Raw genomic sequence first — 18,053 nt, 5'->3', positions numbered from 1 at the left:
GTCAGCGTTCTGTCTTTCTCTGGTCTTGTGCTGCAAAGATGTTACATGTGAAAAAGGTATATTTGATAGAGAATGTTTTTTCTCTCTCTCTCTCTCTCTCTCTCTCTCTCTCTCAGTAGCAGGTTGTCGCGCTTTCTGGCTAGTTGTGAAAATGTCAGCTCATTTATACCTCAAACATTGGATTGTCTCATTAGTTCAATGTTGGCAAAACCATAAAATTCAAATTCAATTGGGCTTTAGTATTCTGGGGTATAATTTAAACTGATTGGTTAAATTCATGGTCGTCAAAATAACTGAGGTATCTAGTTTACCGCCAAATGTTACACATTTTCAATTTTCCAGTACGCTGAGACTGCTGGTCAGTTACATGACAGTTGCCTGCAAACTCTCACTGCCAAACCAGCCTTCACGCTCTCAAAGATACAGTATGCACTTTCAACTTCATCACAGTACCTAAGAAGTTTGCAAGCATGTTTTAAGTAAAACAATGTAGGTAAATAGGCAAAGAAGAGAAGTTTGCACATAACCCTGCAAAAACCATTGATAGCCTTTAGAAGCTTGAAACTATGGGAAAGATACTAATATTTCTGCATGTGGTTTTGAAATATTTGGATGCTATCACAGTGTAGGTCACAGTCTCTCTGCACTAACGCACCTTACATGATTTAATTTGGAGATTATTCTGTGCTGTATGCATTAATTTAGTTGTAAATAAACCTACTAGACTTTACTTTTCAACTAAACTGAATCCATATACGTCGTTTGTGTTATGTTGTGATAATGCAAGAAATTAGTAGAGCACTGTAAGATGAAATTGTTCTTTCATGCGAAAGGTGATGGTGAAATAGCAACCCACTTTACTTTCCATCCATGCTTTCTTGGTGTTCAGTAGTTTCCCATGTCACCAATTCCTGTTTGTATATCTGCCCAAGATGGCTTTACAGTCGTCATAACTCCTCAAGTCAGTCCTGGCCAGGATTCATGCTAGAGTTTTGTGACTGTTTCCATGCTTCATGCGCAAACTCTCAAAGCAGCTACAGTAAATGTTATAAATTCTTGATTTGCTATTGTGTCGCTGTCAGCTGTTGTAATTCTGGTAACAACCTTATCGAGTTTGGAGGTACATTGACCTATATCTTTGCAAATGTAGATTCTAATAATGCAGTTATCAAAAGTATACTCAACTGTAGCTTATTCCAATAGCTTTTATTGTATGATCACTATTTTGCCATCTGTTTAAGGATTGCTGGTTTTAACAATGTCAATGAGTTTGCATTTATGCACTGCACAACAATCCAAAGTAAATGAGTTCTGATGAAAAGGTATCACAAAAATTGAACGCTGTTCCATCAGTTTGCCCTTCTTCTGATTATTTGTTTGTCTGTGGCTGTGTCTTTCATATGTCACAATATGATCCCGGACCCTACTTTTCAAATTTAAATACCATGCAATTTTTCATATGCTCTTGAACAACATGTAGAGTCCTTGTGATCCCAAGATTTCCATTAGACATTTTGAATTATGTCCAGATACTGATTTCATTCAGATATTTCTCACTTCAATGGGGAAAAAATGATGCGTTGGTGTGCATTGTTCAGGCATTGGTGTTCCCATTATGTTTTAAAAATATGCAGTCTGCTAAAGGAAATGTTGCAATGCAATTTAAAACTGACTGAGGACATGATCCTTTCAAATACTTGCTGCATAAATCACAAGTTGAAATCCCAGTCATTGTCATTTACTGTAATACAGAGGAGACCGTTCCGTCCATGCTAGCTCTCTGTAGAACAAATGAGTCAGTCCTATTCTCCAACTCCTTTTACTTGTAACCCTGCAGATTTTGTCTTTTGCATGAACTTTGCACTCTCACAAGGGCCTTTGCATGCCTCCTAAAGCGTGGTCTTCTCTCTTTTCCAGGCTTATTATTTCTTCATTTCCCCTCTCAAAATATTAAATTTGACCTGGCTCTTCACTGAAGAATTTACATTTATTAATGGTACACCCTCCTTTTTTTGTTTCATTATGTTGTCTATTGCTGAGGAACTCTAGCTTTGGTTGTGTTATCTTTCTCACTTGTTAGAATGCACTTAGTGTGTGCCTGTAACATCTCTTCCGCAAAGATTATTCAGGTAGTCACTGGATCCATTTTACTCCGGCCACATTCTCCTTTTCATTCCTTTATAAATGTGAAGTTCTATTTTTATACTGTAACCTGTTGTTTTGCAAACCTTATGTCTGTTCTTAGTTTAGTGTTTCCCCAGTGACACTTCTGTCCACCTGGCCCACCTTATTCCACATCTGATCCAAATGTTCCTTCTCTCTAATTAGAACCAAGAACATATTGATCAGGGAAGTTTTTCTGAATGTATTTCATAAGTTTCTCTCCTTCCTTAGTTTTTACTTTAACATGAATGTAGTTGATATTTGGGTAATAAATATTCTCCCATATCACCACTGTATAGTTCTTGCACATCCCTGTAGGTCATGATAGACTGTCCTAAATAACATGATCGTAGTCTTAGTTCTCAATATGAACCATTGGACTCTGTTCTTATCCCCTCAAGAGCATCTTTCTTTCTAACACTTCAATATCTTTCCTAATCAGTTCTTCTACTCTATCTCCCTTCTTCCTTTCTCATCTTTTGTGTTCATGTTATATTGCTGATTATTAAGTGCGCAGCCCTCCTTTTTTTTATTGTCACATCCTGTTTCCACATGGCAATTTGTGCATGCAGTTTACAAATCTTATTTAATACACTTTGTGTTTACATATTTGTCTTCAAATCCTGTCTTTTTATTTCTCACTGACCACCTTAATCCACTCCTATCTAATATGGTATTATGTGATGCTTTCTAATTCTGTCACTTTGTACGCCTGTTTTCTCTTTATTTTGTGCTGGTGCCCATCCCTCTGCTGGTTTAGTTTAAACCCTGTCAATCTCCCTGTGAAGACTCTGTGTGCAGTCCTATCAAGGTGCAACCCATGAGTTTTGAATAGGGGCTTGCTAACCAAAACTGGTCCCAGTGACCTTTGGTATCTGAAGTCCTCCCTCCTACACCATGCCTGAACATGATCCCTGTTTTCCTATTTCTTTGTATCAGTCGGACATACGACTGGAGTAATCCAGAGATTTACTATGGAGGTTCTGCTTTTTTACTACTTAGCTGCTGAAAATCTGATCTTCATACCTGCACTGTGTCACTGTCTCAACATTTTGCCTCACTTGCTTTCTCCTTGGGATATCCTGCTTTCCTTACCCTGGCACCAGGGAGGTAACTACTGTATGTAGCATGCAGGAATCACAATGGTGGCTATCGAACTGCTTGTCAGTACCCCTGATTATGGAACCTTGTATAACTGTTGCACTCTGTTCTTAATTTCTCTTTGTGAAGTCCCTTGTCCATGCATACCATTGTCTGAACATTGCTTTGAGGTGGTCTTCCTCCCAGCAACCTTTGATACGGAGTATGTGTTTAGGAGTGGCAGACAACATTAGGTCTCTCCTGTTGCCTGTTTTTTCCTGCTGTTATTGATCTTGTATCCCACCACCTATCCATCTTCTATCCTGATCATGCACTGGCAGAAAGCTGGTCACCTTCTGGAGTCATTTTCTGTACACATCACACGTGTCCTGTCCTGAAGTTCCATTATGGTGCGTGAATTGGAAGCAACAGATTTCAGATGTCATGTGTGATATAAAGCAAAAACTTTGCCCCTCTTACACCATAGTTAATACCTGATTTCAGCTACTTTATGAATGTTAATTGGAAACATTAGACCTGCTCTGTCCTCTCTCACTCTTATTAATTCACTCATCGTTATTCTTGCCCTGAGTGAAGTTTTTATTTCTCAGCTTTTCATTTAAATGATTGTTCGAGCTCAGAAAAAAGATTGGTAATAATCAGTAAATCATCTGCTTTCCTTCGTTGGCCCACTTGTTTATTTCTCAATGCATTCAGTTGACTCTGAATCTTCCCATCACCTAATTTTTATACCTGCTGCTCTCTTTTTGATTTTTTAATCTTGTGCTTGGCCCTGATATTGCTTCCATTCTTTTACCCTCCTAGTCTTGCTGTGGCCTTGAATTGCCATTTTTTTCATTCCTCCATGGTCTTGCTGTGAGTTTGGTTTAGCTAGTTTATTGCAATGCACTTGACTCTGTATTTTTAGTACATCTTTCTCTGACAATAATCACCTAGCAGATCAAATATTAAATTTTGTGATTTTACAGAAAGTAACCTTTACCAGCTCAAGTGTATGTAACCTTGAATCAGATTTTTGCAGATTTCTTGGTGACAACTGAATTATATGTGTATGTTTTAGTCAACCTGTTCAGAGATGTTGTTATGCAGGTGGGAATTGAACTCTGGTCTCCTGGCCCAGGGATAGGGAACCATGTGATGTGCATTTTTAATCAACCGGTTCAGACACTTTATGGTACACCACTGAAGCAGATGGGACTTGAACCATGGTCTCTTGCTTCAGAGGTAGGGACACTATCCACAGTGTTACAAGAGACCACACCTTGTGATATATAGCCTACAGATGTTTGGAAATAAAAGAAGAATAAATAGGCATCTTAAGCCGCATCTCCAGCATGTCTTTTAGCAATGTTTCTGATTGTTGAGGCACCTGCATTGAGTTTGTTGAAGTTAAAAATGTTGTGCTGTTTGTAATATTTCATTATTCCCTTCTGGTGCTAAATAGAGTTTTGAGACCTGTTTTTAAAGTACTTGTCTTGCAATATAACAGTGTATCCTGCACCCTGTTTTCCTGATGCACTTATGTGCTTTACAGGCAGATTGTACTGTAGGCAGTTCTTTTATAATGTGATGGTTGTGATCTTGTGTGACCCTGCGCTATATAAAAATCATGCACTAATAAAAAGCACATAAATCGCGTTATAGCCAACAAGTTTTAAAAGTTTGCGCTTTCAAAACAGTACCCCCTATTTGTCAATCACATCATAGCCAATTTGCCTTGACGAAACGTGCATTAGAGCAGAATGACCTGCATGTAAGACAATATTTTCATTATACCTCGGTACATTGGACAGTAATAAACCGAACCAAATCAAATGTGAAGCATGTAAAGCTCTGCCACGGCTAATCCCTGTATCTGTTGTTTTTCTTCTCCACTGAACTGGATTTGGTTCCTTAGGTTCAGTTCTCTCTTCATGGCAGACCCCAGTGTAGGCTCGCTTACCCAGCATTGATGTATGATGTCCAGATGTGTGCATTTTCAGTGGGAAATGTTGGACATTGGTCAGTGATTATGTTCTGCCACCAATGCTTTGTCTCTTTCTATCTCTTCCAGGCTGGGAATAGTTATGGCATATGTTATATTTTCAGACTATAGTATGTTTTCTGTCAGCTTGGCTAAGGTTAATCTAGGTTGGAGGCAAGGCTAGGCACATCCCAATTTGTTTAGCTGCTGGTACATGATGGCAGAACCATAATATAAATCCACAAACTGAATCATCCAAGTTGCCCAGAAAAGTCAAGTTTATTACATTCCTGTTTGACCTTAAATAAAGGATAATAGCATAAAGAGTTGTGAAAGATGATCTTTATTAGGTTGCTTCTCTTAACCTCCAACAATCAGGTTTGAATTCTTAGTTTGAACTTAAATAATGGCTGATGAGCAGAAATCAAATTCTGCCTTAATAATTTAATCCAGTTGATTTATTCTTGTTGTAAGTGCATAGAAGATTCGGGAGCTGTACTTTAAAATTAAACTTAGAGATTGGAGTAGATGCGGTCCCTGGAAGGGATTTTCAGCATTTAACCAGTAGAATTACAGAGTCTGTCATTGTGTGGTTCTAAATGCTGCAAACAGATGGTTGACTGAGCTTATTCCTTACTTAAAGTTTTAAAATTCTATTAATTTCTTTTTGTATTTTATACTTTATTCCATACATATTCATATGTTTTATTTACAGGGGTGGCACAGTGACTCAGTGGTTAGTGTTGTTGCCTCATAGCGCCAGGGACCCAGGTTCGATTCCAGCCTTGGACAGCTGTCCGTGTGGAGTTTACATATTCTCCCAGTGTCTGCATGGGTTTTCTCCGGGTGCTCCAGTTTCCTCCCACAATCCAAAAGATATGCAGGTTAGGGTGGATTGGCAAAGCTAAATTGCCCATGCTGTCCTGGGATGTGCAGGCTAGGTGCATTAGCCATGGGAAATGCAGGGTTACAGGAATAAGGTAAGGGGGGGGGGGTGAGTCTGGGTGGAATGTTGTTCGAAGGGTCAGTGTGGAATTGAAGGGCTAAGTGGCTTGCTTTCACACTGTAGGCATTCTATAATTGCACTGCAATCAGAAGAGGGTGGCACAGTGGCTCAGTGGTTAGCACTGCTGCCTCACAGCACCAGGCATCCGGGTTTGATTCCAGCATCAGGCAACTGTCTGTGTGGAGTTTGCACATTCTCCTCATGTCTCTGAGAGTTTCCTCAGGGTGCTCCGGCTTCCTCCCAAAATCCAAAGATATGCAGGTTAGGGATGTGTAGGTTAGGTGCATTAGTCAGGGGTGAATGTAGAGTAATGGGTTTGGGTGGGATACTTGTTGGAGGGTCAGTGTGGACCTGTTAGGCCGAAGGGCCTGTTTCCACACTGTAGGGATTCTGTGATTCTTTTGAGTTCAGAAAAGGATGAGCTGGATTAAATTCTAGAAGAGACAGACATATTATCCTTGGCTGAAGGAAAGTGATTTCTACAGCTTTTTGGAACTGTTGATCACTTTAGTTTGCACAGGACATTCTGAAGTCGACAACTTGGGAGAGGAGAGAAAGGGTGGATGAGCTGTGTTGAGTCTGTACCAGATAGTGTTCTATCTGCTTTACAGCATTATTTCAGGTTAAAGTTCAATTGGAATAACACCCAGTGATATGAATGTCCTTACAATGCTATTGAAACCACCAAAATCCTTGTTTAGAAATTTGCTATGTTGTCCATGCCATCTGACCCTGCCCTTCGTGCCGTCTTGACTAAGAATCAACTGACCAATTTTCCAAGCCAAATATGTCCTGTTGTGCTGGCATTGCATAAGCCCTTTCTCAGCATAGAATCATTGAACACCGAAGGAGGACATTTAGCTTAATTTTCTTTCCCCTGTATACGCTAGTGCACTGTTTTCTAAAACACCCTTTTCCATTTTAAAAATTGCTCTGATGTCAATGGGAGTGGAATGGAGGAGAATGTGTCATAGTTAAACAGTTGTACAGCATGGAAACTGCCTTTGGTCGAACCTGTTCATGCCGGCCAGATTTTGTACATTAATCTAGTCCCATTTGCCAGCATTTGGCCATGTCCCTCTAAACCCTTCCTATTCATATACCCATCTAGATGTTTTTTGAAATATTGTAATTGTACCAGGCTCCACCACTTGGTCTGGCAGCTCAATCCACACATGCACTACCCTGTGCCCCTCCGGTACCTTTTCTATATTTTCCCCCTCACCTTAAACCTATGTCCTCTAGTTTTGTACTTCCCTGTCCTGTGAGAATGACCTTAACTATTCACCCTTTCCATGTCCCTCATGATTTTATAAACCTTTGCTTGAGGGAAAATAGCCCTAGCCACTTCAGCCTCTCCCTATAACTCAAAACCTTCAACTCAGGCAACATCCTTAGAAATCTTTTCTGATGTAGTTAAGCATCTTTTCAAGCTTAACTAAATCATTCCTGTAACAGGGAAACCAGAACTGAATGCAGTATTCTAAAAGTGGCCCAACCAATGTCGTATACAGCTGCAACATGACCCTCAAACTCCTGTACTCAAAGCTGTGTGAGAGTGGGGATGGCAGATCTGTGAGGTAGCATGTGCTGGGAAGTATTTAAACTGCAGGTATTTTTTGGAAAAAAGATTGACTCTTTCACTTTTTGATTCTTTGCATTTTTGGAGCAGACATCAGGTCCAAAAATCTGTTAGGCGATATCCACAATAAACAACACACAGGTGGGGCCTTTGCAGCTGCTAAGATTATATTATATTGGATTAGATTAGATTACATTACAGTGTGGAAACAGGCCCTTCGGCCCAACAAGTCCACACCGACCCGCCGAAGCGCTACCCACCCATACCCCTGCATTTACCCCTTACCGAACACTACGGGAATTTAGCATGGCCAATTCACCTGACCCTGCACATCTTTGGACAGTGGGAGGAAACCGGAGCACCTGGAGGAAACCCACGCAGACACGGGGAGAACGTGCAAACTCCACATAGTCACTCGCCTGAGGCGGGAACTGAACCCGGGTCTCAGACGCTGTGAGGCAGCAGTGCTAACCACTGTGCCACCGTTCCGCCCACTTATTGCTGTTAACAGGCAGTTGAAACTCGCATCTCTTGGCCTTGAAATTTCTTTTCATGACCACACTTGAGCCCTTTTCTGGTGTTTGGTCATAGACGTCATAGACGTCATGGTTGTCATACTCAGAGAATCATAGCGTCTTAGTGAGTTTTGAGAAGATTTGTGGCTCAGGCTGAGGTTTTGGATGTAGGTTTGCTCGCTGAGCTGGAAGGTTCATTTCCAGACATTTCGTTACCCTACTAGGTAACATCTTCAGTGGGCCTCAGGCAAAGCACTGCTGAAAATTCCTGCTTTCTACTTGTGTTTGGGTTTCTTTGGGTTGGTGATGTCATTTCCTGTGGTGATGTTATTTCCTGTAATGCAGAGACTTGAGCAAACAGCTCTGCCAACCATCCAACCCAAACTCTCTGGGTCCACTACGTGGATGACACCTTTGTCATCACTAAACGAAACCAGTTAGAGGAAACCTTCAAGACCATCAATAATGCCCTTAGTGGCATAAAATTCACTAAAGAGGAGGAAAACAACAACAAACTGCCATTCCTAGATGTCACAGTAGAGTGAACAGCCAATGGGGGACTTCAAACCAGCGGCAACAGGAAAACAACACATACAGACCAAATACTGAACTACAGAAGCAATCATCCCAACATCCACAAATGAAGCTGCATCAGTACACTATTCCGACGAGTCAACACACACTGCAGTGCAGAGGAAATTCACCTATGCCGTGTATTCAAAAAGAATGGGTACTCAATGAACACAGTCCGTCGATTTCTCTGCAACAAACCCAAACAAGCAGACATAACATGTTCAGAAACCTTAGCCACTCTCCCTGAAATGACTGCCAGACTACTCAGACCCCTTGGCATCATAGTAACCCACAAATCCACCAACACACTAAAACAGCAGCTAATGAACTTGAAAGACCCTATACAGACAAGCAAAACTAATGTCATTTACAAAATATCGTGCAAGGACTGTAACAAACACTACTTTGGACAAACAGACAGAAAACTAGCCACCAGGATACATGAACACCAACTAGCCACAAAAAGGCATGACCCTCTCTCACTAGTATTCTCACATGGGATGAGGAAGGACACCACTTTGACTGGGACAACACATCCATCCTAGGACAAGCTAAACAAAGACATGCATGAGAATTCCTAGAAGCATGGCATTCCAACCGGAACCCTATCCACAAACAGATCGAGTTAGACCCCATTTACCACCCTCTGAGAAAAGGAACAGGAAGTGACTTCACAGGAAATGATATCACCAACCCAAAGAAACCCAAGCATATAAATAGAAAGCAGGAAATTTCAGCATTGCTTCGCCTGAGGCCCACTGAAGATGTTACCGAGTAGGGTAACGAAACATCTGGAAATGAACCTTGCATCTCAGTGAGCAAAGCAACATCCAAAACCACAGTGTTGCTCTCTCATTAGAAGTAGATGACAGAGGGGGAATGGGGCAGTGTTGAGAAGATAGGACCTTTGTGGTGATCTCGGCCGGTGTGGGAATTGAATCTGTACTGATGGCATCACTCTGTCACAAACCAGCTGTCCAGCCAAATGAGCTAATTACAGGTTCATTTTCTGGGACATGAAGGTAGTAAATTTGGATTCCTGCCTGTGACATCACTCAAAATACTGCAGATGCTGGAAATCTGAAATGAAAACACAAAATACATTCCAGGATACACAGAATACTGTTAATGCTGTGAGATGACTAACTCGTCACAGTCCACTCCACAAGGAGTACATGTGCTGATAAAAATTGGAGGTAAAAACAATGACTGCAGATGCTGGAAACCAAATTCTGGATTAGTGGTGCTGGAAGAGCACAGCAGTTCAGGCAGCATCCGAGGAGCAGCGAAATCGATGTTTCGGGCAAAAGCCCTTCATCAGGAATAAAAAGCTTTTATTCCTGATGAAGGGCTTTTGCCCGAAACGTCGATTTCGCTGCTCCTTGGATGCTGCCCGAACTGCTGTGCTCTTCCAGCACCACTAATCCTTATAAAAATTGGAGTACAGTCCAATCTGATGGATGAAGGACCTCTGTTTTATATACAAATTATCTCATGATGACGTTTTAATTTTCCCCTTATGTTGACGTAATATTTTCCAGTTGACACATAGTTGAACCTTTAAGTTGTTTATGCACCTTTCTGAAGTCACTGATTCATGATTATATCGAATGGTTTGTCCTATCTACATCATCTCTCTGGTGAAGGCTTAATGCAGTTGAATAAACAGATTTAGAAGTATGGTGAAATTGAAGCCAATTCTGAACTTTTAAATGGTGAACAATCAGCGATGGGGCAACTGGCTGTGAAATACAAGAAGATATGTACATTTAGTTTGAAATACATTTAATTCTTGAGACAGAAAGATATTTTCCTCTTACTGACAAAACTCGTTTCCTTGTGTCACCCCCTTCAGTACTACTAGAGAGTTTGATGAGCCCTTCAATGGGCAAAACTAGCTTTGTTTGTAGTCCTAATGTTCAGATATCAATTTTCAACAGACTTTTCCTTTTGTTTTCAGGTGTTTGGTTCATCTTGTCATGATCACGTGTTCTTAGAACTGCGAAAATTCCTGCCTAAATTCCTTGGCACCTGGACACCAACTACTGCACCCAATGGTATCCTTTGCACTGAACTGTGATATTGTGTACAGTATGAACTGGTAACCTAACAATTCTTATCTTGATACTGACCTTCAGATCTAAAATTTTCTCCAGTCTGTCTCCTGTCTCCATTTATTCCTTCTCTGAACATACCTTGCCCATGAGATCCTGTGCCTGACTTATTGCTGTTAAGCTGCTGGTTATGCAACACAGCTTCCTCATCCCAATGTTAGCTGACATCGTGAAGGGCTCTTCCTATTTTGATGATGTCCCCTCTCCTTTAAGTCCACAATTGCCATCCCTCTCTCAAATAAAAAACACTCCTTGACCACACTACTTTTGCAAATAAACATCTCTCTCTCTCTCTCTCTCTCTCTCTCTCTCTCTCTCTCAAGTCCTTCGGTGCACCTCCCACACTCTCTCTCTCTCAAGTCCTTCGGTGCACCTCCCACATCTGTTCCCACCATCCCAGAACTCCTTGTGTGAATTTCTATTAACAGGTTTCTGGCCTGCCTCAGTACTGAAATAACTTTTATCAAAATCACAATCGGCATCTTTTGTGACTGTGAAAAGGTAAGCTTTCCTTCCTCATCTTACTTGAACTCTCTGCAGCCTTCGACACCATCGTGTTCCAGTTGGACACCTGAGTGAGACTGCTGATCTATCTAAATGTAACCAGGGAATTACTTGCCATGTTTCCTCTAACCATTCCACTGCTTCCTTAAGGACCTACCTTTGACTCACTTCTATTTCTTATTTACATGCTACCCTTTGACAACTTTATTCAAAGATATGATGTTGGTTTTTACATATACTGTGACAACCCTCATCTCTACTACTTCACCACCGCCTCTCTATACTCCTCCACTGTTGTTAATTTATCAGCTAGCTTATCTGCCATCCAATAATAGGTGAATAGAAATTTTGTTTAACTCAATATTGGAATGTTGAAGCCACTTTTTTGATCTCCCCTCAGACTCTGCCCCCTAGCTACTGAAACTGTCCCTCTCCTTGGCAACAGTCTGAGTAAGTCAGTTTGTTCACAGTCTTGGTGTCACGTTTGAACTTGAGGTTAACTTCTGACCACCTACTTCATCACCAAAACCATCTACTTAAATATCCCATTCTCATCCAATAAACACTGTTCTCAACAGCTCATGTGTGACTAAAACAGTATTCATCCCTTTGTTCCCTCCAGCCTTGAGTATTGCACTTCTGGCTATTCTATACTCCAAACCTCAGGTAATCAAACTCTCATGACCTTGCCGTTTCTTGCATGGAGTTGAGTTCCACTATTGCCCTTGTGCTCGCCGACATTGGCTCCCAGTCAGGCAACATCTTGATTTTAAAATACTCATCCTTGATTTCAGACTCCTCCATGACCTTTCCCCTTCCCAGCTCCTGTAATTTCCTCCATTCCTACAATCCCCTGAGTTATGTGTGCTGTTCTAATTCTGGCTTCTTGATTCTCCCTCATTTTACTTGCTTTGCTTAAGATTTACCAACCTATTGTTAGATTAGATTAGATTACTTACAGTGTGGAAACAGGCGCTTCGGCCCAACAAGTCCACACCGACCCGCCGAAGCGCAACCCATCCAGACCCATTCTCCTACATTTACACCTGCCCCTAACAGTATGGGCAATTTAGCATGGTCGTGTTCGTTAGTGCCATTCTTAGTGTTGCAATGCTTCTGTGAAGCATTAGGAAATTGTATTGTCCTGAGAAAAGGAATGCCACTAATCTCCATGTATTCCCATTCCTTTAGCAAACTATTTCATTGTTTGTGCTGACTGTACTTGTGGTTTTCATTCATTATAACATACTAAGTGAGTTGAGACACTCTCTACTTCCTTTGTAAACTGATTTTGTTTCCCTCCATCTGTTGCACAGGCAATTGTTTAGACAAATTATAGCATTAAAACTTGCTTAGAGAGTGACCAGTTGGTTTAATTTTTAACATGGCCCTTTTGTTTATGTTGGAAATGCATGTCCCTCTAAAACTAAGCCCAGTAGGCATGATGTTGAACTGAGTGACTGTGATGATTCTGATACCAATGCTAACAAAATATTAATCACACTTTTCATTGTGTTGGTATAAACACATACTTGCACAGATTTAATCCTTCTGCGAACACATTCCAGACCCCTTCTTCCTAATGCTACAGCAGCTAGTGCCATCTGTGAGCAACAGAGACAAAATATCCACTGACTGTTGATCAGTTCTGAGTAACCAGATGTAAGGAAAGAATGTATTTTTTCCCTCTGCCGCTGCCCTAGTATTAGCTAATCTTTCACAGACAAACAAAAATCTCAGCTCTTTGTGTGTGTGTTTGTGTCTGTCTATCTGTGTGTGTGTGTCCTTGCCCTTGTTTTAATAACCTTTCAGATTAATTGTGTTCCTGTATATTCTATCGCCATACCTGATACTTTGAAATCATTTTACTTTGTTTTGATCACTTTCTATCTAAATATGTTGCTGCCTTTTCTTTACTGTTTCGTTGATATTTCAACAAATCTTAGTTGAAAAGCTGCATTCAAAGACATCTCGTTAATTTTTTTAATGGTTATTGACAGCAAACTATGTAAGAATACCTGGAAGTTTGGTCAATGAGCTTTGTTTGCAGGAATACTTAGAGGAAGCAAAAGTGAGATTGAGAAGTGGAAGCAGTGAATCTAGAATGTAGGGCCTAAGCAACTAAAAGGATGGCCAGTGATGGCCAAGAGCTAGATTTAGGTTAGTGTAGATATCTTGGGGATGTGGGGCTGGAGGAGATGACACAAGTAGAGAGAAGTTAAGCCATGGAGGAACTTGAGAACAAGAATGAGAATTTTAAAATCAAAACATTACCTGACCTGGAGCCAGACTAGGTGAGCTGATGGGTGAATATTATGTGAGTTAGACCAGGTGAAATGAGAGTGACTGCCTTTGCTGTCACCACAGTATTTGAGTATAGCACCAAGAAGCCCTGGCAAGACTGAAGTCTGTGGGAATTGATGAGATGGATGTAGGGCTTTCTGCTGGTTGGATTCATACCTAGCACAAAAAAAAATGGCTGTGGTCGTTGGAGGTTAATTGTCTCTGCCACAGTATCCTGCAGCTGAGGTTACTCAGGGTAGGTATTTTCTAACCATCCTGTTCCAAGAAGTTATTGCGCAACTATGGAAAACTGGGGCTTGAGCCTTTATCTTCTGGCTCAGAGGTAAGGACGTCACCACTGCATCACAAATACCTTCATGTTTCTCAAGGTAGAGCCTAGACTCAGCCATCTTCAGCTGCTTCAATAATCTTCTCTCCATCATCAATTCACAAGTGAGGATCTTCACTGATAATTGCACAATATTCAACATTATTCACAGCTCCTCAGATACTGAAGCTCTCTGTCTAAATGTAACAAGACCTGGGCATCATTCAAGCTTGGGATGATTATTGACAAGTAACATTCACACCATTTAGTTGCCAGGCAATGACTGTCCGTTCAACAGAAAATCTAAGTATTGCTCTCTGATGTTCAATGGAGTTACCATTGGTGAATCCCCCACTGTGATCACTATGGATTAATGTGGACCAGAATATGAACTAGCCATATAATTACTTTGGTTACAATAGCAATTCAGAGGCTGGGAATTCTCATGAGTAACTCCATCTCCTGTCTCCCCAAAACATCATTTCTAAGGTGGAGTCAGGAGTAAAATGCAGTACTGTTCACTTGCCTAGATGGGTGCAACTCGAGCAGCAAAGTTTGATGCCATCCAGGACACAACAAATTGATGGTTTGGCTCCCCATTCACCACCATCAACATTCACTTCCTTCACTGACATTGTGGCAGAAGTGTGTTTTAACTGCAAGATACACTGCAACTCACCAAGGCTGCTTTGACAGCAACTTTTAAACTTAATGGTAACTGATGCATTGGGACACCACCACATGCAATTTCCAGGCCACATACCATCCTGACTTGGAACTATGTTGTCATTCCTTCAGGTACTGTGTCAAAATCCTGGCATTCCATTCCTGTGAATGTTCTTACACCACATGGACCTAAGTTGTCATAGAGTCATACAGCACGGAAACAGACCCTCTGGTCTAAGTCGTCTATGCCGACCAAGGTTTCCAAATTAAGCTAGTCCCACCTGCCCATTTCCTTCTAAACCTTTTCTAGTCATGCATGTATCCACCTGTGTTTTAAATGTTGTAATTGTACTCACATCTACCACTTCGTGTGGCAGTTACTCCACATGTGAACCACCTTTCATGTGAAAAGGTTGCCCCTCAGGTCCCTTCTAAATCTTTCTCCACACACTTTTAAAAAGTTACACCCTAGTCAGTCCCGACAACATCATGGTAAATCTTTTCTGAACCCTCTCCAATTCAATAATATCCTTCATGCAGCAGGGCAACCAGAACAGTTCTTGTCAGCACTATTGATGACTCCTCCATCACTGGACTGAAGATTGAAAGTCAACTGATTTAAGAAGATAGCTCACCACCACCTCATTCCATGGCAATTAAGGCTGAGCAATAAATATTGGCTAAGCAACTCCTACATTGCAGGAATTAACTTTTAAAAACAAAAGGATAGGGCAGCAGAGTTTTGGATGCTTTGAAGTTCAGGTTGCCTTGAAGCTTATAGAGGATAGAATGTGGAATGTGAGAATGTATTAGAATAATTAAATCTCGGGCTAACAGACATGATTGAGGGTTTGAGCCATCGGGAAATTGAATCAAGGATGAAGTCAGGTGCTACAGGTGGAATCAGGTGACCTTGGTGATGACACAATGATTACGAGCCCATCTTCGAGACAGGCATACCGCCAAGATTGCTACAAATTGGTTTTAGTCACAAACACTTCTGAGCAGAGAGGTGAAAAGTCAACAACTTTCAGTCTTTCCAACAGTTAACTGGAGGAAGTTTCTCTTCTTTAACAATATAATTTAACAAAAGCTCAGGAGTTCAAGGAGATGCTGGTGAGATGAGTTTGTTAAACAAAACTTTGAGATGATGTTGCAAAGGGACAGTATGTACCTGATCAATAGGAGGGGCGCAAGGATAAATTCTTCAAATCAGCACAGGCATAGGAAAAGAAACCTTTGTAAGTGATGTGAAAAAATAGCTAAGCGTGGGACCCAGTAAGCAGCACTTAACAAAGATTGGGAGGGGAATTTCATTATTAGCTGTTTAATGTTGTGGAGTAGCAGGATCGTTTTCATGAACATACGAGAGATCATAGGTAAAACATGGGGAGGGGGGATTTAAAGGGCATATGTGAGGCAAGTTTTAAATGGGTGGTAGGTGCCTAGTAAGCTCTAGATAGGGGGAGGTGGTAGAAGCAGATGTGTTAGCAATGTTTAGGAGGCATTTAGACAGACACGTGAGCAGGCAGGCAATAGAGGAATACAGACCATGCACAGGCAGATGGGATTAGTTTAGAATGGAACTCAAAGGGGCTGCTAACTAGCATGAAATTGTGATAAGTCAATGAGGCATTTGTTAATGTGTTTACCTTTAAAGTAAGTAATCAAAATGAGGCCGAGAAACTTTTTTCAGGGGATTACTGCTGAGGATTTGCTCTTTAACCTCAAGAGTTCAGAGCTCTACCTTAAACTGGAAGATGTGACACGGAAGTTCAAGAAGCCATGCATCATGGATGTCAAAATAGGGAAGAAAAGCTATGACCCTGATGCATCAGCTGAGAAGATCCAGCAACAGATAAGCAAATATCCGCTGATGGAAGAAATTGGTTTCTTAGTACTTGGCATGCGGGTAAGAGAAATTTTATCACAAGTCCAAGAGGTGTACGTTTGACTGTGCTTGGGTTTTAACAGTTGTTCCGTCAGGGTAAAATGTCAGGTTTCAAAAGCTGGTTGGGTTCCCAATGAAGTCATTACTTTTCAGACGATGCATGTAATTTTCAGTTATAAACAGCAGATGTGAGCTTTAAAGGGCATCTTGTGTGTCCAGTTGTGTAACTAAATTAAGGAAATGCGTAAGATTCCCAAATTGTCAATTGTGTGGTCTTTGTGATTAACTTGCAGCAGTTAGGCAGAAGATCCAATAGAATTTGCCCATATACTTTAATCGATTTTTTGACCACTCACAATTTAAAGATGCTGCAGTAATTTGATGTTGAAAGCAGCCTGAGCGTAAGAACTTTGCAGCACCAATAGCTGATATCCTTGCTGATATTCATAAATTTGAGTGCTGTCTGCCCAATCATTCACCCCTGACAGCATGCAGCTGACTTTCCTAGCTGGAAACTGGATAAATAAAGCTGCCAGTCGGTGGCGAAGATTGTCTGCTTTGTTTTAATTCTCAAGTTAATTGCCCAGCAATAGCTTCTTTATTAAAAACAAGAATTAATTATGCTTTGAAATAAATCATGAAAAGATATGATCTACATTATTAATGTTAATGTTGCACAGAAGATTTTACAATTTTAAAAACTGGAATGGAAGTCATTACTCATTCTTTCAGGTCTATTAACCGCTCCCTAAAAAGTATGTGCATTTTTGGTAGATAATGATTTGTTAAATGTGTTCATGCCTTTGATTTCACTCGCCTGGGATGTCCCCATGTCACCACTTAAATCCAGGCAATTTCCTGCTTGTTTTCTTGTGTTCGTTAGCCCACTCCTTGATAGGTTGTTATTGCTATTTCCTTGCAACATTAAAATAGGAACAGGCTATTTAGCCCTTGTACATGTTGCAATTAGCCACCCTTCAAAAGAATAGTGAAACATAATTCTGCCTTAAATTAATATTCCTTGATAGTTCACAGAAATCTGGTAGATTCAGTGCTGAAAATTTGTAAACCCTTTGGAGAGTGGGTCCTAGATTTCTATTGCCCTTTGTGATAAAATGTTTCTAGATTTCAATCCTATGTGGCTTGGCTCTAGTTTTAATTGTTTACTTCACCAGAGGAAATGATTTCTCTGTGTGTATCAGTGGAATCTGTTGTGTTGAACACTTTTCAATATGGAAGTCACCGACTTGAATTTTGTCGCAGGACGTGGTTAATGTCAGGGTGGCTGCAGCGGTGAGAGTAGTCCTTTGTAAAGATATTCAGAACAAATCAGGGCCTCTGTAAAGTCAACCTCCACTGCTACA

The 18,053-nt window shown here is 40.8% G+C and overlaps 1 protein-coding gene across 1 annotated transcript in view; it reads left to right on the top strand.

Moving 5' to 3' along the window:
• Nucleotides 1–18,053, top strand: part of ipmkb (inositol polyphosphate multikinase b) — a 105,283-nt gene that overhangs the window by 46,855 nt on the left and 40,375 nt on the right. The window contains exons 3-4 of the mRNA XM_087999067.1: nucleotides 10,864–10,960; nucleotides 16,538–16,710. Of these exons, the coding sequence (XP_087855193.1) occupies nucleotides 10,864–10,960; nucleotides 16,538–16,710 (270 nt within the window). The remainder of the gene's footprint in view (nucleotides 1–10,863; nucleotides 10,961–16,537; nucleotides 16,711–18,053) is intronic.

The sequence above is a fragment of the Chiloscyllium plagiosum genome, unplaced genomic scaffold (genome assembly GCF_037043375.1).
Source record: "Chiloscyllium plagiosum isolate Xiang-an unplaced genomic scaffold, Cpla_swu_hap1 HiC_scaffold_22, whole genome shotgun sequence".
Taxonomy (NCBI): Eukaryota; Metazoa; Chordata; class Chondrichthyes; order Orectolobiformes; family Hemiscylliidae; genus Chiloscyllium; species Chiloscyllium plagiosum.
This window is presented reverse-complemented; position numbering and strand designations above follow the sequence as displayed.